Source organism: Perissodus microlepis, chromosome 1 (genome assembly GCF_051167445.1).
Source record: "Perissodus microlepis isolate ML-2025 ecotype Zambia chromosome 1, ASM5116744v1, whole genome shotgun sequence".
Lineage (NCBI taxonomy): Eukaryota > Metazoa > Chordata > Actinopteri > Cichliformes > Cichlidae > Perissodus > Perissodus microlepis.
The window spans coordinates 25124979-25151795 of record NC_140461.1 but is presented as its reverse complement, the minus strand read 5'-3'; the positions used below and the strand labels follow the sequence as shown (position 1 = coordinate 25151795).

Here is a 26817-nt window from a genome sequence, read left to right as displayed (position 1 = left end):
TAGGTCATTTAAACTAGACCATACATCACTAAAATAAAGCCTGGGTTTGGCCAACTAAATAAAAAAAAAGGCGGTTGTAGCCTACTAAACTGATTTAAAGACCTTTCTTTTATTGTATTTATATGTGTGCATTTATACTGAGTTATTTTACCCATTTAATTAAGAAATTATATTTAAGCAACCTGTCATTATCGCCTGTTACTTTCTGTTTAATATTTCTATAAGAGAAAAACTGTCACTTGGCAAACTGAATTAAATCTAATATATCTATCTAATACAGAGAGAAAAGCTTGGATGCAAGTAAGACCTACACACAAAACCTATCGCACACCTACGGGAGATACTGACTGAATAAAACGAACAACCCTAAAACTGAAGTAGGATTGACTGACACTTCAGGCAGCCAATCAACTCCCTCTAAACTGTGACTCGAGTTACCGTTTGCGGTTCCGTGATTGCTATTGGTTGGATTAAACATGGAAAGCTGACGTAATCATTGCGCGGGTCTGTCAAAAAAAGTATCTTAATTTTACCCACCTAACGCTTCTGCTGAAACTCGTAATGACTGTATGGCTTTCAGTTAATGTTCGGGTGAATTTTGTAAGTATTCGGGAAAATTGTTACGTTTAAGGCGCATTTTTTTTGTTAACGGAAAGTAGAGCATTACGTGACAGTCAATAAATTGGATTAGCGCTAAGTCAAGTCACCGGTGAATGATAGTATTGTAAACCTGGCTAGCTAGCTAAACGGACAGGTGAGACTGAGCACTAAAACATTAAAAACGCTTGGACGTAGTGTTGTTATGTGCTAAGCATTTTCCTTTGTGTGGTCCTCTAGCTATTCTATCGTCTGCTAACGTTGCATGCAATAAAAGGTTTAGGTCTTCAGTAGCTGTCAGCTGGTGTAGAAGTCACTGGGTCATCATGGAGAGTTACAGTCAGCGGTTTGAATCCACCACCGGACGGGACAGTAAATCTCAAAAGAAGAAGGGCTCCACTTCGTCATACACGGATGACGGAGACCGCAAACCAAAATTTGTAAGTATGAAAAGACTAAAACGAGCTTTGGTTTTACTCTAACGGTATGATACAGAAAGCATTTGATAAACGCTACAAATAGATGGTCACTCAGTGTTCACAAGCAGTTATATAAGCCCCATTCCGTGCTTCAAGTTATGCTTTCCCTGTGATACAACCAGCCACAGAGAAGGACATTGATGTGGACAGAACAGTACACGGGTAGATGGCCATTCATATAAGGAATGTAGCAGACACCTTGGATCGGTATTTTCTGTTACTTTCAGAACGACCAGTTTGGATAGACAAACAACCACGGTTAGACCTCGTGGTGAAGATGTGTCATGCCTTCGTAATGTGCTTACATGTCTGGGGAGGCTGAAAGAAACGAACAGTTAACAAAGCACAGGAGGCTACACAAGTAATGTTTTATATGGTAGAATTTCTTCGACAGCCATAACCTTGAGTGTTTGTTGACTTTGCATGTAGGAAATCAAAAGGTTAAAATTAGCACAGGGTTTAGCTGACACTAATCCATGCATTCCCTCCTACAAACAAGACAGCATTTAGTCTCTTTGGTATTTGTCGGTTGTTATTCTTCAGCTAGTCTAGCTGTGTAAACAAAATCATGTTTTTTTTTGTTTGTTTACACAGCTAGACTAGCAATTTAAAAAAAACAACAACAACCCCAAACCCTTCTCATTTTCTGATAGGAGACTTGCTTGTGACACAGATCTCTTTAAAGCATGCTCAAGTCAAGTTCCTGTGGCCACTGTTCAGAGACTCCAGTGGAAAATGAAGCAAAATTTAGTCTTTCTCAAATGGTTTCTGTCCACTCCCACTGATGACCTGTTCGTTTAACATCTGACAATGCAATCTGTAATAGGAATTCAGATTCACCTTCTTTGATTAGTGTACAGTGCAGGATGAAAGTTGAGTTTGAAGCATAAACATGTTTATATACAGTGTATAAGAATTAAAACCTGATAAATTAACTCATTGATTTAATATTTGAGAATTATGTTGCAAACACATTACCAGAGTCTCTGGTAACTTGAGATGGTCATTGTTATCTGGTCACTTTATATAAAACTGTAGCTAATTCTGATTGGCATGCTACGGTAACATTTAATGTCTACTCATTCAGCATAAATGCAGGAAACCTATTAAAGTGAATTTTAAATGGTGTTCAAGAAATAAATCATGGAGTATCTACAATGTTTCTATCCGTCCTCCAAATCCTTTACTAGACATATTTGATGTAGTCAGGCTATGCTACTTCTTTATATTTTTATTACTAACATAAATTAATCTAGTTTTGTTATATATTATTTCTTGATATCTTTAGACAAGTGGATAGAAATTGAGTTTCAGTGGTTCGAAATATGCCATAAAAACTTGAGTCTGAGCCTGCCTGTTTAAAGGTGACTGTAGTACTTTGAATCCATCTGCAGGACCTTGCTGAATCTGTGATCTCATGGATATGTAGTTGGGAAAGCAAGAGGACAAAGCCTGTTCTTTTTCCCCAGCCAGGTTTCTTTTAGATTGCTTGATCCAAGACAAAGGTGTTGGAAGCCTTGGTCTGCATTCAGTCTAAAATGACTGCACCAGCCAGATGGGACCAAGAGCTCTCAGCAAATCTTCCTTCCATCAAACAGAGGTGTTTGGTGTAAACAAAGGTGTCCAGTCAAGTGTTGGACACCTTTCTGAGACTAATTTAGAAGGCTTTTATTTTATTGCCTGGTCTGCTAAGAAATGTTAAGACAACTTTATCATTTCTGTTTTAGCCAAACTCTTTGTTCCATAAGTAACTTTGCTCATAGAAAATGTGCAGCATCACATAGTAAAATCTCAGTGGACTTCATCTCACATGGAATGAGGCCTTTTGATGTCTTTGCTGTGACTCGGCTCAGGTGGTAATTTTTAGAAGAGTGTTTCAGTGCCTAATTTGTAAGTTAGGAGGATCTGCAACACAGGGAGGGTGCTCTTTCCGGCATGATCCGACACAAAGTAATCCCTGAGTGTTAGTGTCTGTCTGGATGAGAGACACCAAGTTGCTTTCACAGGATCTTTAAATTAGGAGTGCCTTCCTCTTCTTTTAAAGAGGAAATACCAAAGAAGCGAGGTTTTCTTCAGTTGATAGAGTTAACTACATGTTAGTGAATTTTTCGATGACATCCAGTTTCAATAGAGGCAGTATCACAAAGCCTAAGGAATGAGTTGTTGCTGTGGAAACAAAAGTCATCTTAAAGCCAACGCCTGCTTTACTAGGATCTCCAACATTTTTTGAATGCCTCATGGTAAGGGGAGCAATGTAGACCATCCTCATCTATATATAACACCCCACACATGCTGGTTTTATTCTTGATTCACCTTCTTGTCAGAATAACATCTGGATTTCTTGAGATTTCTCCATCTCTGTGTATTTTTTTTTAACCAGTAAAAACGAGTATTGAAAAACTGCAGCTTGCATTACTGGGCTTTCTTTTACAGCTTCTCGTGACCTTTGCTTTTGCCTCTTGAAAGCAGAGGTCACCACCATCTCCTCTGCCACAGCTGTAATGCAGGATGTTAGTTTTCTTAATGAGTTAACTGAAATGTTTGTCTGCTGGTAAATGTGCTTTATCCATGGTGCGTACTCTCCCAAAGATTGTTCAAAAAGCACTTTATATCTGGTGGAAACATGTCAGATCAGTGTGTTAATGTAGTTGTGAGATGCCTTTTTGCCCTTTTTTTTTTTTTTTTTTCCAAATGGACTAACTGAAGGACTGGAATTGCTGTGGCCATAATGAATTTTACTTTATCAGTAATTACCGTGTTTGGCAAGTTCTTCTTTCATCACGGAAATGTCCTTTATATAGTTTTTAATTGGTAGTTATTTTGTTGTGTGGCTTTTTGGCCAGTTCCTATCATATTCCAGCAGAGGTAGAACTAAAATGATAAAGTGATTACCGTTGTTATTTAATTAAATTGGAAAATAATATTTTTGAGAAAGACCTCATAGATGACTACATGTAACAGGTGTTAAGGAAATTGGTTTTGTGTGGCTGAAAGAAAAAAAACAGCAGTATATTGAATTTTTAAATAGTCAAATATCTGTTTTGGAATAGGTCTTAAAATTTGTATTGGTCAGGCTCCATGTAGCAGTTCATTTGTGATAGAAATGTTGTTTTATATGGTGACCATGTAAAAACTTGATAACAACATAAAAAAGTCCTGCCAAAATTAATAACCCACACACATGCAAATATTCTAACACTGGCAAATGGTAAACAGTTTTGCCTAGAGGCAACTTTGTCAAAAATGTCATGTTTGGTACTTGGTGATGCAGGTTTCTGGGACATGTGCTATAATAAATAAATTAATTTATTTATATCAGCTGTATATCTGGCACACCATGGACATTTGGGAAGGAAAACACATAGTCAGGCCAGTTCTATTAAAGGCAGCGAGTCTTTGCTGATTTAATTGACAGAAGAAATAAGTGCATCTTCCTGATATTTTTGGATCATTCATTAAATGGTAAATGGCCTGTATTTGTATAGTGCTTTACTTAGTCCCTAAGGACCCCAAAGCGCTTTACACTACATTCATTCACCCATTCACACACTGGTGATGGCAAGCTACATTGTAGCCACAGCTGCCCTGGGGCGCACTGACAGAGGCGAGTCTGCCGGACACTGGCGCCGCCGGGCCCTCTGACCACCACCAGTAGCCAACGGTTGAAGTGTCATGCCCAAGGACACAACAGTTAAACAACATTAAACAGAAACTTCTATTATGTGCATGAGTATGCAGACCTCCCTGCCAGTTGTTGGACTGGTGTTGATGTTTTGTGGAGTCGTACTGTCCACTCCATTTAAAGAAGCATTTTTTTTAATTGAATGTGAATGTAAAACACCATTGTAACTCTTTGAATGTCAAAATAAGTGTAACAGAGTAGGGACAAATCAATACAGACATTTCACTGTCTGTATTCTTTTTAGATTATGCTGTATGCTGCAAAGAATGGGGCATGTGTGTTTAACTGAAATGAAGCAAATTCTTGAAGCCTGAATGTACAAATGTGCTCCAGAAGTGTTTGTTAGAATATTTGGTGCTTTTGCTTTGTGTATCCTGATTTGTTTCTTTTTGCTCCCCACTTATAGCACTTACCCTTTAGAAACATCACAGATGATGTGGTAAGCTTTGACAAACTGATATGCTTCTGTGTGTGCTTTTTGTCATTGATCTCTGCAACATCTAACGTCACCTTACTTGAGGTCACTGCTTCTGCTTATTTTGAGCATCATTAACAAAATCAAAACAGTCAGGCATTGGATCCATTAACATCATAGGACAGACGTCTTGTTTGTAGTTTGTTTCATATTACTAGCATTGCATTCTAGTTTATTAATAACTGTTTTTTTTATTCTGCTTGACTACTAACCATTTAAATGTGCTCATAATCATCTAAACTTGACTCCAAGTCTGGAGTAATTTTTTCTATTTTTAATTGTGCTTTCTTTCTTTCTACAGCTGGACAGATTTGCCAGTATTCGGATTCCCGGTAGTAAAAAGGAGCGCCCACCCTTGACACAATCTAAGCACAATGCAAATGACTGGTCCAGTTCTTCATCCTCCACCTCACATCATTTTGAGGAACTATCGTCAAAGATAAACTCAGAAAAGGAGATCTTGGCTCTTTTTGAAAAGATGATGGTGTGTTCTTACTTTTTGTACAACATTTTCACATTTCATTAAAACAAAGTGCTACCAGGGACTAAGTGATAAAGATATTCAAAAAGACAAATAATCAATTTAACACAAGTGATGATATTTTTCAAACTTTCATTTTAGTTCAGTAATTTTATGATCATGGCCACAAAGCAGCTGATATTTGGTTGCTGACCCTAGAAACAGTGCAGAATGCTAATGTCTTCCAGAGTCGGTTATGCATTCAAAAACAACATCAAATTTTGGCCACGGTAATGTTGTAGTTTTTTTCTCTTTTCTTTTTTAGGAAGACATGAACTTGAATGAGGACAAAAAGACTCCTTTGAGAGAAAAAGACCTCAACACAAAGAAAGAAATGGTCATTCAGTATATATCAACTGCCTCTAAAACTGTAAGTTCTTAAATATTTAAAATATTTCACCTATTTTGAGTTTAAATTAACTGACATTTTATATTTATGTGGTTGAATGTTTGCATTGAAACGTGTTGTTGATGCTTTTAATTAGCAGTGTCTAGCAGCCTGAAGAAGTTTGATTTTCATACTTTCTAACTTTTTTGAGTGGAAGGTAACTGGTTCAGTTTTGGTAATGTGAGGTACCATCCACACGTGTTTTGGTAAACATCGCTTTTTCTGTGCGTTTTGGCCTTTTTGGAGTTTGAAATCACAGAAAATGAAGCTTTTGAAACTGTTTCTGTATCAAATTTGAACTTGGAAAATGATTGTGTCATGCAACATCACATGTGCGTGCATTTATCTCCTTTTTAAACAGAAGACTATGACCCATGGTATTGTTTATAGGCCTTTGATCGGCCAGCTTTTCTGCAGTTAGAGGTATATGACCAACACTTTTGACAGCATGTGACATATTTTTTGCATTTTTATGTGGATGGAAATCTTTTAAGAACAAAAGTGGAAAATCCTGCTTTAAATGGTGCGGGTGAATGTAGCTTGAATTTTAGGGCTAAATATTAGAATACTTGTTCACTGGTTTTCAGTTTTTGGCACCTGTTTAATTGTGTTCTTTAAATGTAGAAGGATATACTTGCCTTGAGTACTCAGCATCTCTCTCACTCACAGCAGTTATCATGACACTTAAGTTAACATTGTTGTTGTGAACAAACAGCTCAGTTAATGTTAAAATAAAATGTATTTATTTATTTTTTATACCACTTAAGACCAAAAATACATTGTCAAAAATCTTTGAAGAGGAGTGCAACGTCTCGCTTTCTACATAGGCACGCGCTCTGTTTAGTGAGCAGCAGAGGTGAATGAGCTCTTTGCATATCTGCATTATTCTTGTTGTGTTTTTGTTTTTTGGCCCAGACATGGAGGTGGATTCATTTTATTTTATGATTATAGCAAACATTTACTGCAGGTAATAAAGAGTGACTGGGAAATAGGAAAACAAGTTATTTCTGTGACAGTCATATTATTGTTGATGGATCACAGTATGTAGCATACCGTATGAGGTACAGGATATTAAAGGATATAAATATTTTAAGCTTCCACAAGTTATTGTAAAGCATCAATATATCATTTTTCTTACATGAAAAAGCTAAAAAAAAAAGAACTTCCTGGTATTCAGACATTGTACTTGTCTTTTGCACTTCTTAAAAGTTAATGTATTAGCTGAAGAAATGGGTAGGGGGGAAAAAAACAAATAATTGACATTATGAACAGTAAGGCCTATTCATATTTGATAACTACAGGTTTTCTGGTTAAGTTGCCATCATGTGTTGCAAAGAAGTATGAAATTTATTATATTTGTTATAACCAGACATCCCTTCAAGTTTGCCTTAGGCTGTCTATCCCTGTCTCTAGTTACCATGGTGACTGGCCTGCATTTGTTACCTTTCATACCTGCATGGTAAAAAAAATGTGGGCACCAACCAAAAAACACTGAAATACATTTCTTTAAGAGAGCAGATTTATAATACTCTGCATTTACTTAAGAAGTGGTTCATTATGTGCTTTTGGAGAGAAGTTCTGAGAAAAAGGTCAACATTTCTGAGGAAATGTGGTGTCACTGAGTTTAAAACACTAAGCAAGGTGAAGTATATATCAACAAAAATGTTTTTACTTTTTACACAAAGGAACTTGATGTTTTCTTGTTTTGCTTTTGCTTGTTTAATGTGCCATCAAAATAACAACAACAACGCGACCTTCTCAGTCATGTTGCTGTTTTGCCAATTAACCTTTAATTTTTAAACCGATGTATGCCACTTGCTTTTCTAGTCTGTGAATTTGGAGATAGCCTTGGAGAGAAACAATTTCCTTGTATGTTGTCACAAAAAATAATTGCTGACCTTTGACATTGTGTTTTTATTTATGTGCAATGCCCCTGCTGTGCAGGAAATTGAGTTTTGCCTTGCCTTAAATTGCTTTCAAAGAATCTTCAAAAATATGACTCCTCGATCAACTGAAGCTGAGCATGGGGAAAATTTATGTTAAGACCTGACAAATGGTCAGAATCTGTGTAAAAGGGTTTATCCAAAATCCATGTGTATTGTTTCTAATTTGAAAATATAGCACATGGTTTAGCACACAAAAGTCTACTGCGTGGGCCTCAAACATGCAGGCGGGGGCTAGAATTGACCTACTAATGGGTCCATGTGCAGTAGGGCTTTGCCATATCATATACCTAGAAGTTGTGAGTCATGGTTTGTCTGAGAGCATGTTAGCATGTCGGTCTCTGCTAACAACTTAATACCATTAACAAAAATAAGCAGCTAGTTCAACAACCTTCAGTAAAGAGCAATGCAAACACTTTGCAAATTTTAAAACAATTGTGCTAAAGGTAGAAACAACACGAATTTGTTTCACCATTTTATATTGGCAACTGGTGCAACCCTAAAGTAAACAAATTACTCAACCAAGAACTGATACTTCCGCTCGCTAGTTGCACTCCTTAATGACAGGAAGTGCCAAGCTTGGGTGGAAATTATTGTTGTTGTTGCACAGTGGTAAAGCAAGATATTAAGCAGCTGGTTAGAAAACTTGACCCAAAATAACACAAACATCCCAGGTCGAAACTCTTTTTCAGTTTTCTTATCTGACAGTATTGTGAAGTTCCTGCAGAGTTACATGAATAATTTGCTTTAGTTACTGTAGTGTTAAATTAAAGTTTTAAGCAGTCATGCTATACGGGTACGCTACTTGGGCTGCACTATGTTAGTGCTTACATTTGCTTTTTTACTATGTCATTTGATATAATGCTGTGTGCCACTAATGTTGCACTACGATGCTTCTGCTGCTGGAAAGTTGTTTCAGTAGATTAGCACTTTGATTTAGATTGTGTCTCATCAGTGACAGTAGCTCATTGGCAAAGGTGGATAGAAAATGCTGTTCATTTACTTGAATTAATAAATGTTGCTACCCGCTATCTTTTTTCCTTTCGTCTGAAATATGATTATTGCAAATTTTCTTGAAATATTGTGATATAATTTTGAAACTATACCACCCACCCATGCAAAGTGTAAAAATATCAGGGAATTTGTTATATCTTAAATAGTTTAATAAATCGCACTGCTGTTCTAGGTGAAGTGGTCAGAGTATTACTACCATGGAGTGAATGTGTACAGAAAGTATATGCAGATCTTATCAGGCTGTTTTAATAATGATGTGTAAAGATAAATGAGTTTAGCTCTAAAATTTTGTGCATAGTCTCACTCCAATCTGTAGTGCATATTTAATATGACATCTTAGGCTTTTTTGTAAAAGTTTTGTAAATGAATGGTTCATTAACATTTTCAGACCTTACCTGTGCTTCTACATTAAAGGAAGGGTATGTTATTATGCTTTTTAATTTTTTTTTAATAAACTGGTCTGTCTCACTTCAAGATCAAATTGGGCTGTATGTGGCCTTTTAACTAAAATGTCTTTGACACCCCTGGTCTATTGTATGTTAATACAATGCTCACATAAATGGTACATTATGAGTGCACATAATCCTTCTCCTGTACACACTAGCTTTGGGTCAAGTCTCTTTGAAATTCAGGTGGGTGTCTTCCAAAATGTATTTTCTGTGAAGGTTTCAAGAGTGGAGTACATCCCTGACCAACCTTAGAACTCTAATCAGGCAGTATTAAAAAAAAAAAACACTAAACAGTGACTCACTGGTCCATTTTGTCTATAACCTCAGTTGAAATGATTATTAAAAGAAAATCATGTGTTATGCTCCAAGTCCACATTTTAACATGAAGCTTTTAATGCATCTGGAGTCTATCCATGTTATGTGGATGGACTTGCTGTCACTGGGCAAACAGGGTGCCACGAATGTTCCTTTGATAAGAAACACCAGAAGGACCCGGGCCTGTTTCTACCAAGAGCAGCAATCATACTTTCCTCTTGCTGCTGAAAGCCCAAGAGATCCTGAAAAACAAACTGCCTAGTCATCATCATTTCTCACCAGGATGGGAGAGGCAGTTGATCATTGGGCTTGAAGAGGAAAAGAGAGGGAGGCAGACACTTTCTGTATGCTTGATGGTCTGTTGTGCAGCCAGGCAGTGGTTTGTTTTTGTGAAATTGCCACCACCATTCGACTTAACTCAGCACCGAGCAAGAGACATACAAAGTGGGAGTCGGACTAAGCTGATGATGCTTGCAATCAAGAACCAATTTGTAAGCGGAGCAGAAATGACATGTTTTAGCCGTGGTAACAACACTGGAGGGTTCTGATGTTGTGCGAGTGATAGATTCATAGGACTACTATCTGAAATGAGTGGAGTGCTTTGATGTGTTTTGTGGTGATGAGCATGAGCCATGTTGTGAAGTCCAATTGAACGTGGAACACATGCCAAATAAAATGTTTTCCCAGAGTTCAATCAGGACAACAAGCTACTCAACAATCAGTATCACATGAGCTAAAGCTATACTTTTCTGGCTGTCATTTCAAAAGCTTGTATACCTTTGACTTTTCTATATATGTAACAAGCTTCTATTTATTGGGCTATACGATACATTCTTTGAATAAAAATGACAGGTTTTATCAAGTTGAAAAGTTTTGAAAAGTAAATATATTTGTATTGTTTTTCAGATTAAAGAGGCCTTTCTGTACATATTTCTATAGAGTAGGGCTTTATAGAAGAGGTGTGAGGTGAGAAACAGACTGGATATATTTCTTTTTTTTTGCCAGCCTGTTGGGATTAGGGATTACATATTCCTTCAGATAGTGATAGATGGTGATATCTGAGGTCTTTGATCAATCAAGAACGTTACAAAAAGTAAGTTTAGCTTTAAGTCTTTACAACAGCAGTAGTAAGCCCCACTTAGTAGTAACCCTAGTGTCTTGTCAGGCTATGAAAAGGAAATTCTTGGTATAGCTCTCCCCCCCCCCCAAGTTGCATGAATTCTAAATATATAAAGTTAATAATTAAGGTCTTTCAGTAATTTTGGTTGTTGTGTTGTTGATAGTTTTGAAATCTTATACATTTTAAAACATTTCCATTCAGAAATACCGTAGACTAGATTTGTGTATGGACATGTAAGGTGTGTGTGTGTGTGTGTGTGTGTAACGTGGGAACTTTTTAGAGGTACATTAAAATGAGCAAGCATGGGAATAAAGCTAAATGCTTTAGGATTGGTCAAAAGTCAGGTAAAAACTGGGCAATTTAAACAAAAACAAACAAACTTTTAATTTTTACTTGGCAGAATTTGCAAGGCTGTATTTAAATGATTTCTTCTTCCTTTCTTTTCATTTTACAGGGCAGCTTGAGAAGCAGCCATCAGATTTCTCCCCAGGAATTCCTTAGTGAGCTGAAGTCAGGGGTCATGGATGAACGTCTGTTTTCCTGTCTAGACTCACTGCGAGTGTCCCTTACCAGCAACCCCGTCAGGTATGGTACAAGATTCTGACACTAAAAGTGGACTTGCCCTCTTTAGATTTAATTCCCCTCTCTTGTCTCTGGTAGTTTATTATTTGACAGTACACTGTATGGGGACACCAGATTATATACCTTTCTTTATGTAGTATTTCTGTCTCTTATTTTCTCCTCTGTAAGGTCTATTACTTCAAATTTAGTTCATATTAATCTAACCATCCTTTAATCATAATGTTTTTGTGTTTTTGTTTTTTTTTTTGGCGTGCAAGTTTACGTGTTTTGCTGTCATAATGGCAGGTGTCAGTTATAAAATGTCCAGTCAGTATTGTTGCTAACACACTGACATTGGCTGTATCCCAATTCAGGGTCTGCAGCCTTAAAGGCCGCATTTTAAGGCCGATTACGTCACAGCGACGCGACGAAGGCTGTCCCAATTCGAAGGCTGCTCGAAATGCGGCCCTCAAATGTGTCCTTCATTTCCCTGAATTTTAAGGACGTGGCGGTGTAGACTTCGTGGCCCAACATATCCCAGAATGCATAGCGCGGCGGTGGGTTTGGATAATTTTGCCGAAAAAAAACGGCGGATGAGGGGCGCCCGAAGAGTAACATAGTAAACTAAGTACTGAATATTATGTCACTTATGTGCAAATGTTCAATAACGAAGAACATCAAAACATTACTGTTGGCCACATGTCGGCAAAGTTATGTGACATTAGTGACGTTTGTACTAACTTGGTTTTAAAGCCTTTACTTTAAAATATACGCCGTTCAATAGCTGACCTTAATCAGAGAATGATCAAAGCTCATGTAGAAACAAACAAACAAATGAACAAAAGATTTTCTCCTTCTTTTCTGTCAAACAATGCTGTATGAAACGTTTCCAGCTGTTAGTATCATGGTTGCTAGGCAACCTGGGCAGCGCAACGGAGGCTAGACCGTCCCATTTTACAAGCCTCGCACTTCCGGCCTTAGCGGTCTTTAAGTACGCGGCCCTTGAGGATCGTTGAGGCTGCGTACTTTAAGGCTGCAGACCCTGAATTGGGATACAGCCATGTTGTGATGGTTGATGCTTTATTGCATCTTTGAAGCGCTAAAAGCAAACAAACAACTAAGACCAGCTCAATACTGACCTGTCATGTGTCACTCCTGTCTGGTTGCACGCCAGCATCTTGTAGAAAGTTGCCTGCTTGCATTATAAGTATAACTGCCCTCAGCTACCTAAACTGTTTGTGGAAAAAGTAAACAAAAAAACAAGATTTCCTGAAGGTTTAGGTGCCACACATTAGGTTTGATCAGGTTATTTAACCAGTGTCTGTCTTCTCATATTTTTTTTTTTTTTTAGAGTATTCTCATTCCATATTTATAGTAATCAGATAAATACTGAGATGTACTCTATTTATATATGTTTTGGGAATCTGTAAATCTTGTATCAATATTGATCTAGGTGACTATAATAAATGTGGGTATGTCTGTGAAGGTTCTCAGTCATCCAGGTCATCGTAGTCTAAGGAGCTTGGAAAGAAAAGCGTGTGGGTAATGTAGCTATGCTGCCAGTCACAATGCTAATGTGGCTCTATGACTAAACCTCACTTCAAAACTGTGTTAGACTGCACTGATAGGTACTTTATGTACTCTGTAATGATGTTAAAACTTTGATTCCAACGATCGGACACTGCTTTGTGGTTTGATGGTTTGAATGGTCAGCACAGACACTGAATGAAGTCACCACTCATGATGACAGACTGTCAGTCTTTTGTAAAATAACGCAGTCTGGTTTCATCAGAACTCTACCTAAGCTGAAAACATTGGTTTGGATGTTGATCAGTGGGTTTTTTTTTCTTCCCCCTCTGCACTGAAGCAAACAGCTTACACATTTTCATAATATAAGGGTTATCTTACTAGTATAGGTTGTAAGACTTTTACGCTTCCTGATCATTCTCTCTGTGCTAGAGCATGCAAGCTGAGTTAATTTGGTACTAATTTGGCACTTTTACAGTCTCACAGTGTGATTCTCGACTCCTTTACTGTATCTACCGCAGCCCCCCCCCCCCCCCCCCCCCCCCCTTCTTTTTTTTTTCTTTTTTTTTTTCTTTTTAAAAGGAAGGCCACAGTGCTAGACCACAGGACCAGCAAAGCTACAAAATGCAATTGTATTAAATGGATTTGATAAATGGATCTGACAAACAAGTGGAAATTGGTTTTTCATTTTTTATTAAAACTGACCTTCAGCTTTAAGTGCTCAGTTTTTTTTTTGTTTTTTTTTTTCAGTTTAGCTATATAGTAAAGTTTAGCAACAATGTGAAAAGAAACCTTGAATGCTCTTCCTGTCATATACAACTACCCATGAACAACATGTCAAAATTTGCAAACTGATCATACACATAAAAATAGTTAAGTAAGTAGGAAAGTAAGAAAAGCAAGGCTGAGATGGTTTGCACACGTACAGAGAAACAATCGTGGATATATTGGATAAGGGATGTTGAAGATGGAGCTGCCAGGGCCACAGAGAGTGTTGGATGTAGTGAAGGAGGACATGCAGATGGTTGGTATGACAGAGGAGGATACTAGGGATAGAATGAGATGCAGGCAGATGGTTTGCAGTGGAGACACCTAAAGGTAAGAATGCCTTACCTGTGTCATTAGTTAATTGTACTTCCATATGCAGCAGCTTAATGGTTTTTATTGAGGTTGTAGTTTGCAGTGGTTTTAAAACAGACTGTATTTTAAGGACTGGTAATTCAGTGTTTAGCTCATCCTCATTTATAATCTATGTTTAATTTATTTATGATCTATGTTTTAGGAGTACTGTAGTAGTCAGTGAGAACAATGTCATTCATTGCTCACTCTGTGAAATGACCCCTTTTTGTATTGCAGATGTTCCACATTGCTGCGATTTTAGCCTCCTCCTTCTGTCCCTAGAGAGCCCTCCTGTAGTCGGTTAACTTGCTATGAACAGGACAACATTTTAAAGTTAATTTTTTTATATCTGGTTCATAACCGCCTAAGCAGAGTGCAACACTGTGCTGCACTGCCTGGGAACCTTGGAGCCATTCTCCTGAGACTGCGTTAGAAGTCAAGCTACCTTAGCTGTGAAGTTAGCCAGATAAGGTGCCTCATTTTTCTCTTTGATTTATGACTGTTTTTGTTTCCCATGGAGAGGGATGATTAATTTGTTTTCTTTTTTCAATGCTTTTTCCCTTATTCCCTTTTTCGTGTCTTTCTGAAATGATACCCCTCAGTTAAATATTGCTGTGCTTCTTTTGCATCTGATGATGGTGTGCTGTGATTACAGTAAGGCTGTAATCAGTGAGCGTTAATAAATCCTCAGTGCTACATGTAAATATCAAATAGAAAATGGAAAAATCACACTTGGAGAGCTGCTACTCAAGAAAAAATAGAGTGAACTGATCAGTAGGTCCCAGCTTTTTCAGAGGTTTTAGAGTTCACCTCTGCAACTAAATCTTCCATAAAATTCAAAATTATAATTTTGTAATAATATAATTATCATTATTATTCAGATAAACATGTACTGACATGACACTGATGGAGCTATTTTTTTATTGCTCGTGTTTGTATATTAAAAAAAAATCAAAGCAAATGATGTAGCTCTTTTTTTTTTTAAAGTCAGAAACATAGCTGTATTTTGGCACCAATGTATGAGAACCTACATACACTACATGGACAAAAGTACTGGACCCTATGCCTTTTAAATTCGGGTGTTTTCAGTCATGTTGCCACAGGTGATAAAGTCAAGCAACTAGCCGTGCAGTCTGCCTTTACAAACATTTGCGAAAGAATGGTTCATTCTAAAGAGCTAACTGAATTAGTGTGAGACTGTAATAAGATGCCATTATTGCAGTGGAAGTATTTGAGAACAACAGAAACTCCATCACGAAATGGCAGACCACAAGTGCCGAGGGATATAAAAAGTCACCATCGCTCTGTTGACTCTGTGATTGCAGAGATCCGGACCTTCTCTGACATTAACATCAGCACAAACACTGCAGCGAGAGCTTCATGGTGTGGGTTTCCATGGCTGGATAGCTCCTGTAGGTGAAATATGTAGGGAGCTGTCTTCCGGTTGTTATATGGCATGTGTTGCATTTAGCACAATACATACCAGCTGAATTGGATTTGGCACATTGGAGTGCAGGTATCTGTTGACAAGGGAGATGCAAACCAGAGCTTTGGAAATCCACCAAAAATGTTTGAAACACTTGGGCCCTACATGCCTTGTACTTTTGGAAAACGTATTCTTCCCATCCCCACAATACATATTTGTGTATTTGGAACACAAATGAGTATTTTCACAGTATCGAAATATTGTGGCGTTATATCTTAGATGTAGATAACTATGCCCCATGTGTGTCATTATGAATTACTGATAACATAAAATGTTACCAGGTATGTGTCTTCACTAAGAAAGAAAAAGTTTCTCCTTTCTTTTTTTAGATAATTTTTGCACAGCACTTCTCCAAACACTGACGACATTCAGGCAGAGAGTGATTGAAGTTTTCTCATTTGGGATGTGGGAGGGTGCCAGATGTTAGGAACCAATGAAACCCAAGTGCTGCCAGAGAATGGTAGATGAGCAGACAGAACAGAATATAAAATACTTTAATCATTTTAGAGTCTAGGCAGACAGCATGTGGAGTACAAAACAAGAATCTGTCTGTGACATAACACGCGCGCACACACACACACACACACATATATACATATAAATATATGGGAGAGATATATAGATATATTTATTTATTATTGGACTGAATTTCTGGCAAAGTGATTGTGGTGTTGGAAAAGAGGTCATGGGAGCCAGTGTATTCACAAAATGATGTAAGATTTGGCTTTCAGTTGACCGAATCAATATGTGGCCCTTCAGAATGTTTTTGGTATGCTGTCTCTTTCAGTTTATGCACTTCCACAGCCTGATTTCCCTCAAAGCTATTGTCAGAAGATTTGGTATAAATTAGTTATTCTGTTGAATTCAATTTTATTTATATAGTGCCAAATCACAATAACAATTAAGACACTTAAAATTGTATGGAAATGGTCCATACAATAATACAGAGAAACCCCAACATGCAGACCGCCCCATATGAGCAAGCACTTTGGTGATAGTGGAGAGGAAAAACTCCCCTTTAACAGGAAGAATCCTTCAGCAGAACCAGACTCAGGGAGCCATCTGCCCCCACCAGATGGTGATGAGGGAGGGAGGCCAGACAAAAAACATGCTGTGGAAGACAGCCAGACATTAATAATAACTTTAATTAAAATTATTATTATAAAAATTTAATTAAATGCAAAGTTGTACATAAAGAGTGAGTGAGTGAAAAGGGGTGAGAGAAGGAGAAATGCTCGTGGTCCAGTAGCTCGTAGCTGATCTCCAGAACAGAAAAGAAACACTTTTGCCAGTTAAAGTCAGAGATGGTGGAGTAACCACGAGATGCGAACCTGTATTGTTCCGTGAGCTACCTGCTGAATAATACTGAGGATGGCAACAATGGTAACTGAACCAGCAAGAGGAAATGCAGACCTTGTTAGCAAAGTCTGAACTTGTCCATGAGTAAACTGACAACAGATTGGGTCAGTCTCTGAAAAATAAAACAACAAAACCCAAAACACCGAGCGCCTGTTAACATGCCTTTAATGTGACTTTAAAGACTACGAGTTTTGATCTGTGAATGCATGATTTAACAGACATGTTTAATAAAAAATGCAGTCTGTCCAGCTTTATTTGTTGTATCCAAACTTTCCCTGACCTTCCGTTAGGACACAGTCATGCTCCTTACATAAACTTTTGCATCGGCCCGATTGTTCTTGCTCTTAATAAGACTTCTTCAGGCGTTCTGGAAAGCTATTCCATTTTCTCTTTCAGGCCTCTGAGATCTTCAGAATGTCTAAAAGCTAAAAACATCAAACGGCCTTTGAAAGCTGACTTACCACCAGTATCCATTTTTCACTTATGTCTCCACAAGTGTCTTTCATATTTGTTTCAGGAAAGCCTCACAGTGCAGGTATCCTGGTTTCCTCTGTAATTCCTGCTTGAGATCATCTGATTGTTCTTCTTTGCTCTCTGCCTGAACTGTTGATGATGAAAAACTTGCATACAGTTGCCACTGGGCTATGAATTTCAATAAAGCTCTTATCAAGACCTCTATAACCAAAATCCTACAGTACTGACTGGGTAGGGACCAATGTAGAATATAAGTCTTTTTTTCCTCTCTGAAACTTGAGAGCATTTTTTCTAATCTACCTTGGCAGCAGTCTTTTTTTTTTTTTTTTTATCTACATCTGTAAAGCCATCACTGTTTTTGTCAGCCTCTTTCCATCTAACCCTGACACGCTCTCATAGTAGTAAATGATGGTACAAGGCTATGTTTTAGTGCAGTCACTCTATATATAATATATACAAGTGGAGAAGTATGCAGAAAATGTTTGTATATGGCATGAAGTTGGGAATTAAAAGCCCCTATTATTTTGTTTTTGTTTACCTTTTTTAAAACACTGCAGAAGTCATGCTGGGAATCAGATAGCTGGTCTCCCCCCCCTTTTCTTTCTCCTGTCAGGCTATTCTTTGTGATGTAGCCATATATTGTGCAAACAATTAGAAGAGGATTCTGCTTCTTTTGATGCATTTGTGCCTCCATATTTTGAGAAATTGTAAAAAAAAAAACAAAAAAAAAACAACACCCCAAAACCCCACCCAAACAGATGGGCTTCCTGTTAATAGATTTAGCTAAGGTGTTTGTTATAAGCGCAGCTATATTAATGTAGAAACTGGAATGGGGTTTACCTGTCATATTTTTGTGACAGGTGTAGATTACATTGAATAAATCAAAACAAACAAATGAAAAACAATAACTAATCTCCCATCTGTTTGGATTAACATTAAAATTGGTTATTTATTACAAAATGCCATTTATCAGTGTTCTTCAGAGACACAACAGTAGATGGGGGGGGGGAAATGTAATCATACACACAACCTGCTTCTTTTCAAGATAAAGCATTTAGATAACAGCTTCCCGTTTTATCCTGCCGCCTTGAGAATTTATGTACATATGATGCTGGAAGGCACAGAGTGTGGTGATTAGAGCAACAACTGTGAATGCTAATGTTCAGAGATGGAATTGAGGTTCAGACAAGAGGGAGGGGCAGTCTACAATTTAGCTCATGCCTCTGGTTCAATGGTATTCATTCTTAAAGCTGGAGTACCTTGGTTTGCAAGTACTGGTAACCTGAGTGCAGAAGGAGACTACAGAAAGTGTTTGGATCCGGGGAGACCAAAAGCCTGGGCCAGTATTCAGCCTCTTTACAATTCTTCATCTTCTTTCAGCCGCACCCTTTAGGGGACTCAACAGTGGATTATCTGCCTTAATCTCACCCTCTCCTTAGCATCCTCTCTGTCACACCAGTCCTCTGCATGTCCTCCTTAACTACATGCATGAAGCTTTTCTGTGGTCTTCATCTTTCATCCTGCCTGGCAGCTCCTCATTTAGCATCCTTTGTACAATCTCTCCACTATCCCTACTTTGCACATGCCCAAACCAGCTCAGCCTTGCCTCTCTCATGTACTCATTTCTAATCATATCGACCCTGGTCATTGGTCAGCTCTGTCACCTCCACTTTGGCCTCCTCCCTTTTTGTTATGGCCACCGTCTCCAAGCCATACGTCATAGCAGGCCACTACCATCTTGTAAACCTTCCCTTTTACTCTTGCTGCCTTCCTTCTGTCACAAAGACAGCCCTGACTCTTCACTTCTCCTTTATCTCTTTGCTTTGGATGGTTGACCTCAGGTATTTAAACTCATCTACCTTCACTTCCTCACCTCCTGGTACCCCCAGTGTTACATCCCCTCTCTCTCTCATGCTGTTTTCAGCCTGCCTCAAGTTCTCAGAATTATGATGCAGAGAGGGGTAGCAAAATATGAATCAAACTTAAATTGGTAGTTTTATTGAAAGAGTTTCAATTTTCTGGAACCTCAATATTATATTAAAACTGTTAACCAGGTAAACACCACATTAAACAACATAATACTTCTTAATAACACTGTTCTGTCTAATTTATATGAAACAAAACTATTACTGATATCTGATTCCAAACAGCTCTGTTGTAGAATAAAGGTAGAATATGTTCATTCATGTGAATCTCTTTGTAGAGTCACTCTTCATCACACTTTTTTAAAGAATAGCTCTTTGAGTTCAGTGGTTGGAAAGAATTTGCCCTTTAGAAGGAAAATAAATCTATATTATACATTGGTCCTAAGCTTTCAATATTACTCTGTAATCACAGGCAGCATTCTATTGGATCTAAGGTACGTTCTCCATAAGATGTGTCTAAAATCAGCTTTCACGTAAAGAGCAGCAAGAAAATGTTTTTTATTTCGTGAAGTGTTTTTTTGCATTAATTTGATAGTCGGCTAAATTGGAGAAAATAAATCCACTACGGGTGTGAAAGGAAGAAAGCGCTTAGACAGCAATCAATATAGAACCTAAAATAATGAACAGTTTCTTCATTGTCTTTGCTGGTTTTACACAGTCACGTTCTTGTGTCATGTGCATTTGTGTTAGCAGTGTTACCATCTGCCTTTTGTCTTTATAGGGTCAGAGCCACGTCATTGTTCCAGTAGAGTTATGTTATACTCTTCTGCCACAGTCTACATAAGACCAAGGCATTTGGGTATTGCGCATTAATGAAATTGAATGAATTTAATGATTAACTGATTAGTATTTCTGGTGCAGACCAGATTTATTTAATTGCTAATCATATATGTGCCTAATAAAATACATGCATTCTTATACAGAAGGCTGACATGGAAATGAAGAAAAGTGGGGAAGGAGGCATGGAAAAAAGTTTCTCAGTAAAGTTTTCCTCCATCGGAGATGCTTAAGTCTGCTGTGGTATTGATTCTGAAAATCTGCTGAAGAGAGAGAAGAAGATTTTCTCTCATTTGGTGTTTTTCTCATTATTGGAGAAAGAACTGTGTGACATGTCAGTCCTAAATCTTCTGTTTGGGTAGAAAACATTTTCACACATGAACGTTGGACAATGGTGGGACAATCAATCACACCGTCTGCCTTTACTCACTTCTAGCCGAATGTATAAAAGTCACTGGATCCACTCTCTGTGGGTTTCAATGGGCCAGTCTTTCCCTTTATTTTGTGTTTAAAGCTTTTACTGTGTTAATGTATTTCAGACACAGCAGAGGATAACAGTGTATGCATGTGCAACCTTTTTATTTAATTATTTTTTACAGTATCTTGTTTACCTCTACTGCCTTTCTCTTCAACACAAAGTACTGAGTTCTGTTTTTCTGTCTGGTGGATGAGAATAAAATTGTTGTCAGTTGTCAGTCTGGGACTATTGTGATATCGATTTCATGTTTGTTATTTCAGCTGGGTGCAAAACTTTGGGCATGAAGGTCTTGGACTGCTGCTCGACATTTTGGAGAGGTTGCTATTCCAGAAACAGTAAGTTTATGCATTCATGTTCAAACTCTTTCCTGTCTCACTAATTATTTAATTCTTTTAAGTGTTTAATAGCAAACAATAACCTATTGCTCCCTTGTTTCAATAGCCAAGAGAAAATTGACAAAAAGAACCAACATAAAGTTATCCAGTGTCTCAAAGCCTTCATGAACAACAAGGTATTGACAATAGCTTATTTTATTTCATTTTATTATTTCACTTATTTTGTTTGATTGATATTTGCTGGGTATAAAAAGTATGTTTTTGTAGATCAGGTTTCTTTAAACTAATCTAATTCATATATTATGATTCTACACTGACACTATAGTTTTTGAAACATGGCCTTTTGAGCTGTAATGTTCATATCACAAAAATAGTTTATATGGGAACTTAAAATGCATAAAAATACAAAAGACTGACAGGGGTGTAAAATTGGAAGAGGTCATTGGCTGTCTGACTTTGCTACCTTTGGAGCTCTGCACTCATGAGTCAGCCACACCCATCTTAGATCTTTACCTCAATTTTTACCTCAGCTCTACCCCTTATAAAATTTGTAAGTGTATCTTGCACAGGTGTGGCTCTGTAGCAAAATCGGCCCACAGACAGACATATAGACATATGCCAGCATATTCTGAGCATCAACACAGCAATATAAAAATGTCAGATAAACCTTAGGATTGAGGCATAATCATTATGTGATCATATTGTGATTAAAAAGATCTCTTTTAAGATCAGTAGATGGTCCTACTGATCTATGTCCCAGGCCAAAACTATTTAAAATGTTTACTTCTCAAGTACTAATAATTCATAATGCTTCAGCTGTTTTTCTTAATAGTTTATCAGTAGCTGCAGAGAGGATAAGAACCCTCCCGGCAACTTTCCATGTAGAGCTAAAACCCTATGGAGAAAGATATCCGGTGTAAAATGTGCTGCAAGTTCTGATATAATCCTGCTTCTCAATAAGTGCCAGGCGCCAGCAAAAACCCATAGGCCTCTGTGTTAGCCCAGACCTTTCTGTGGCTAAAGAGGTGTCTTGGGATGTGGGGTAACCACAATGCCAAGAAGACAGGTGTTCTCTGCCAGCTGTCGCTACAGCCTTTTCTTCTTCCGCCTTTGTCTGATTTTTCTGTCTTCTGTCACCAGTGGCATAATAATGTAATACTAAAAGTTACCACACTGTGAAATTGCCCTTTGACAAAATAAATATAATAAGAAAACCTTTCTCCCCGGTAAATTGTAGATTTATTGGAGAGATTGTGTTACAAAGTCACTTTAAGTTTATGTGTGTTTGTGGATGCAATTAGATATCAATTTTGACATGTAGGACATAGTTTTCTGGGTTTTTTTTGGTTTTTTTTAATAAAGGAAAAAAAGGGACACATTATTCTTATGACTTCAGTCAAATATTTGATCATTTAGATACATTTGAAGTACACGAAAATATATGATGAGCTTAACTTTGGTTTTGTTGTTTAATGTGGATTTGTATTTTTGTTGACAAAAATGGGGCAAATTGCAGCATGTCTGGGTAATAATGTTTTGATTCCATTACAGTATGGCTTGGATCGAATTCTGGGGGAGGAGAAAAGTCTTGCTTTACTGGCAAGAGCCATTGATCCCAACCACTCTGCAATGATGACTGATGTGGTAAAGCTGTTGTCAGCCATCTGCATTGTAGGAGAAGAGAACATGTATGTCATTGATTCTCTCAACATTTCTATCTGACTGACTTTTTCTAATGTTAAAGCACAATGTTTTTCCATTAGATTAGGCTATACTTAAATAGTAAAGTGGATAACTATCATGTCTTTATTATCAGTTTAAATCATACTGGCACACAGTAATAAATGGTGCTAAAATGTCATAAAACGGCCGAAACTTAACAGAGCAGTAAGAGAAAGACTGCACTGTAATTTACCTTATAATTCAGTCACTTGCGCACTCCAAGGAACCTTGGATACAATATAGGAAAGAGCGTATGGTTAAATCCCTAAAAATGAATGCATTGCTTCATTTTTTCTCTCTCAAACTGTTCAGTCATGCATTTTATGTTCTCATTTAGTTTGGAGAAGGTCCTTGAAGCCATCACCACAGCGGGGGAATGGCGAGGCATTGAGAGGTTCAGTCCCATTGTGCAAGGACTACGCGATCGCTCAGTTCAATTACAAGTAAGTGCAAAATACTTTTCCACCATCTGACACCTTGTTTTCCGCAGATTTTACTGATATTACATACAGAATAACTGTGAAAACGTGACAATGTCAACAGATCACAGCCCGTCAAAGGTCCCTCAGTTACTTAAACATTCACTGTGAGGTTTGATAAAATTCCTGTTTTGTTGTTTTGTCATATTTTTTTTATCTGCACCTCATTTTCAGTCAAGCAATTGCAAATCACAGATCCAGTCACAGTGACACCTTAAAAAGGCACCTAGACATTTCTCACCTTTTAGTATATGCAAAATGCTTGTATTTTAATGTTATTTAGAATTGATTAATTGTTTTGGGGAAAATATGGCTACTATATTCATGTGGGTGAAATGTCTCAAGTGGCATGCTCCAATTAAAGGCAGTGTCATTGTTCATTTGCATTAACAATGTGTTTGTTGTTGTAATTTGGTGCTCTATAGATGAAGATGAATTAAATTAAATTCTTGGTGAATCAGTTACAGTAAATAAACACCAATGCTACATAAAGCCCTCTCAGAATTTTTTGAAGGTTCTGTTTTTTCAGCATGAAAGAAGTGAGCAACTTTGTTTATTTTCAATTTTGATGTGAACACCATCGTTAAACAAACATCTCATGCTATATAATTAGTTTTTCGAGGCAAATAGACCTACATGTTGAGCAGCAGTAATACAGAAAACACCACTTGCAAGCGCAACATCATCAGAATTAAAAAAAAAAAAAAAAAAAGTCCATTCATTCTGTTTCTCATGAACTCGTCAGTGCCAGATGCTTCAGTTAAGTACAGATGTCACTTTTTAATGATCGCTTTCAGACCAGACATGTCAGAAATTAAAATTCGACCCACTAATTCATCTGCACCATTTGTTTTGAATAAACATCAGCTTAAAATCTACAGACAGCTGGGCAGACTAAGTAAGGAACAGTCCCTATACCAGTTAACACGTTAACGAGAAACATAAAAGCAAGCATTAGAAGAACATGCTTATTTAATCAATATACAAGTCCCTTTTCATGTTCTGCCTTAAACAAAAAGACGAACATAAAAACGGGCCATTTTATTATTGTGTGTATTCCCTCTACACATTCTCCATTTAGATAAAATCGTTTGCATCTTTACTCTCCAAGCTGTTATACACACTTAAAACATTGCATATATACTGTTTCAAACAGCGCAGGTTTGCATGTTAAAATGTAATCATTTAAATTATGGAAACTTCTTGTCCCTTTAAAACATTTATATAGTGTGACTGTTAAACAGAGCTCCCCATAACATGAGCAATAATTGAGGCACATATGATGAAGATTAAATCATGTTTTTCATATTATTGGAATAAGAATTTGGTTTATGTTTGTAGTACCTTGTGATACCAAATAGCATTCACATTCAGTTTACTGTATTACCTTTGACCAGTTCTCACCAAAAGAAAAAAAAGAAGTAGTAAGGAATCAATAGTTGGTGAGGGAAGGGGAGACACTGGAATTTAAAATGAGGTATTTATAGAAAGGAAGTGGGAAAAATAACAAGCAGGATTTTTTTTCCCAGTGCACTAGAAAGTAGAATTTACTTTACACAAGGATATTAAATACACAGAACTCATCTGTGGCCAAACAAACATTGCCCTTTGTACTTTGTTGTGTTTTATTGATGCTTTGTTATTACCTCGACTGTCTAATAGACAGCACAAATCCCCTTTAACCCCATGCATTATTAAAGCATAGATACTTTTATCCTAAGCATTGAAATGTGTGGCTAAAGGCTTTCTGTTCTATTTCGGTACTTTTATTCATAGTGTCAGCCTAGGGAACGTTTTTTAAACCATAAATACTAAAATTGAGGATACCAGTATTGTCTCTTAATACTCCTATCTCAATGTCTTCATATTTGTCTTATTTGCTATCTCAAATATAAAGCTGAAGTAATGTACGAGGTGTGATAAGAGTTCCATGACTTCCCATTTAGAGTAAAAACTACATGATTTAATTTTAACCACTAGGCCCTTCATCGCTTTGTGCAGTGATACACTTTTCCCGGAGCTCCTGCTGTATTTGTTATGCTCCTTGGAAATAGCATTCTGTAAGTACCATATGCAGCTTGTGCTATGTCAAAAGATGACCCTTCAGCTTGAACTTTACTAAAATCCACAAAGCCAAATCTGGCACTTAGTGTGGGTGGGGACCTGTGATTGTGTTGGTGACTTATTGACAGGCAATACAAAGGTGCTGTGATACTTTGTAACATCAGTAGCGTTACAATATTAAAGAGGCTCTTTGGTGACAGGTATTAGTAAACTGGAGTACCAAAGATGAGAGTGTGCAATCAAATTAAACATCACCTGAATATCTAGCATTGCCATATTGTCTTTTCACACATGAATGGATTGCCATACTGGTCAATAATTGATTTTTCTGTTTATCTTTGCCTGGGTAGTTGAAGAGTCACACAATGCAGCTGTCCCTGCGTAATAAACCAAACTCAGAGGGGAGTGGAAAAACTGCTTTCAAAACAGCAAGTTTGCCCTTAAATTGACAGTTGGTTAGTTGTGTGTGTATGTGTGTACATGGGGCTGCAGTTGTTACATTAATATTAAAATCAGCCCCCACCCCCCAGTTGGTGACTGGAGAAAATAGACATGCATTAGTTATGGTCCTTTGCTTCCAAGGGACATGGCTCATTTAGAATGCATGCCAGCACGCTTTTCATCATCTTCTGGAAAAAAGTCTATCATCTCTTTCTTTGGTTCTTTCTCTCACTCTGCTCTCTTCCCTTCTCTCACACTGTCTTTGTTCTGTGTACCCCCATGTTGCAGGTGGCATGCATGCAGCTCATCAATGCACTAGTAACATCCCCTGATGAGCTGGACTTCAGGCTGCACATTAGAAATGAATTTATGCGCTGTGGCCTGAAAGAGATATTGCCGGTAAGCAAAACATAACCACCACACACAAACACACGCACACACACACACACACACACACACACACACACACACACACACACACACACACACACACAGACGAACACAATATAAACTCAGACTCACCTTGCATTAATATTAAAATGAGTTGTCCACTTCAGTGAAATATCGTCGTTTTACTCCAGCAAATAATTCATGAAACACAGAGGAGAGTTTGCACGTCCTCTGTCTGTGCGACAGCCAGAAACCAATAAAGTTTCTAGTGTCTCGGATAATAATCTTCCTTCTGGCTTTTATACCATCTAGCTAACATGTTTAACTTTTGTAAGCAGTGTTGTTGTTGTTGCCAGCAAAATGAGAAAATAATAAATGAAAGTAAAACGCTGGTGCCCACACCTGTAAATAATCACAGTTAGGATGAGCTCCTCGTCTTTACTTGAGTTTAGTAAAGGATCTTGAGCTTTCCTCACTATTTAATTTTGCATAATTCTTTATGCACCTTCTTTTTGCACCTTGATCCTTATGTAGCAACTGCTAGTCATCAGGAATGAGGCCCTTGACATTCAGCTCAAGGTATTTGAGGAGCACAAAGAAGAGGACATGATGGAGTTCTCTCACAGACTGGAAGACATTAAGAGTGAGCTTGAATATCCTTGTCTTTATTATAAAAAGGTACATACAATTTGGATTTA

General features: G+C 37.5%; 1 protein-coding gene across 2 annotated transcripts in view; it reads left to right on the top strand.

Annotated features, from left to right (window-relative positions):
- The first annotated feature begins 490 nt into the window (after nt 1-490).
- Nucleotides 491-26817, top strand: part of LOC146393898 (protein diaphanous homolog 3-like) — a 158154-nt gene continuing 131827 nt past the window's right edge. For both annotated transcript variants that reach the window (XM_084936855.1, XM_084936850.1), the window contains exons 1-11: nt 491-1037; nt 5165-5197; nt 5535-5717; nt 6019-6123; nt 11437-11567; nt 20949-21023; nt 21130-21199; nt 22575-22711; nt 23083-23188; nt 26018-26128; nt 26654-26772. In XM_084936855.1, the coding sequence (XP_084792981.1) occupies nt 924-1037; nt 5165-5197; nt 5535-5717; nt 6019-6123; nt 11437-11567; nt 20949-21023; nt 21130-21199; nt 22575-22711; nt 23083-23188; nt 26018-26128; nt 26654-26772 (1184 nt within the window). In that variant the 5' untranslated portion in view covers nt 491-923. The remainder of the gene's footprint in view (nt 1038-5164; nt 5198-5534; nt 5718-6018; nt 6124-11436; nt 11568-20948; nt 21024-21129; nt 21200-22574; nt 22712-23082; nt 23189-26017; nt 26129-26653; nt 26773-26817) is intronic.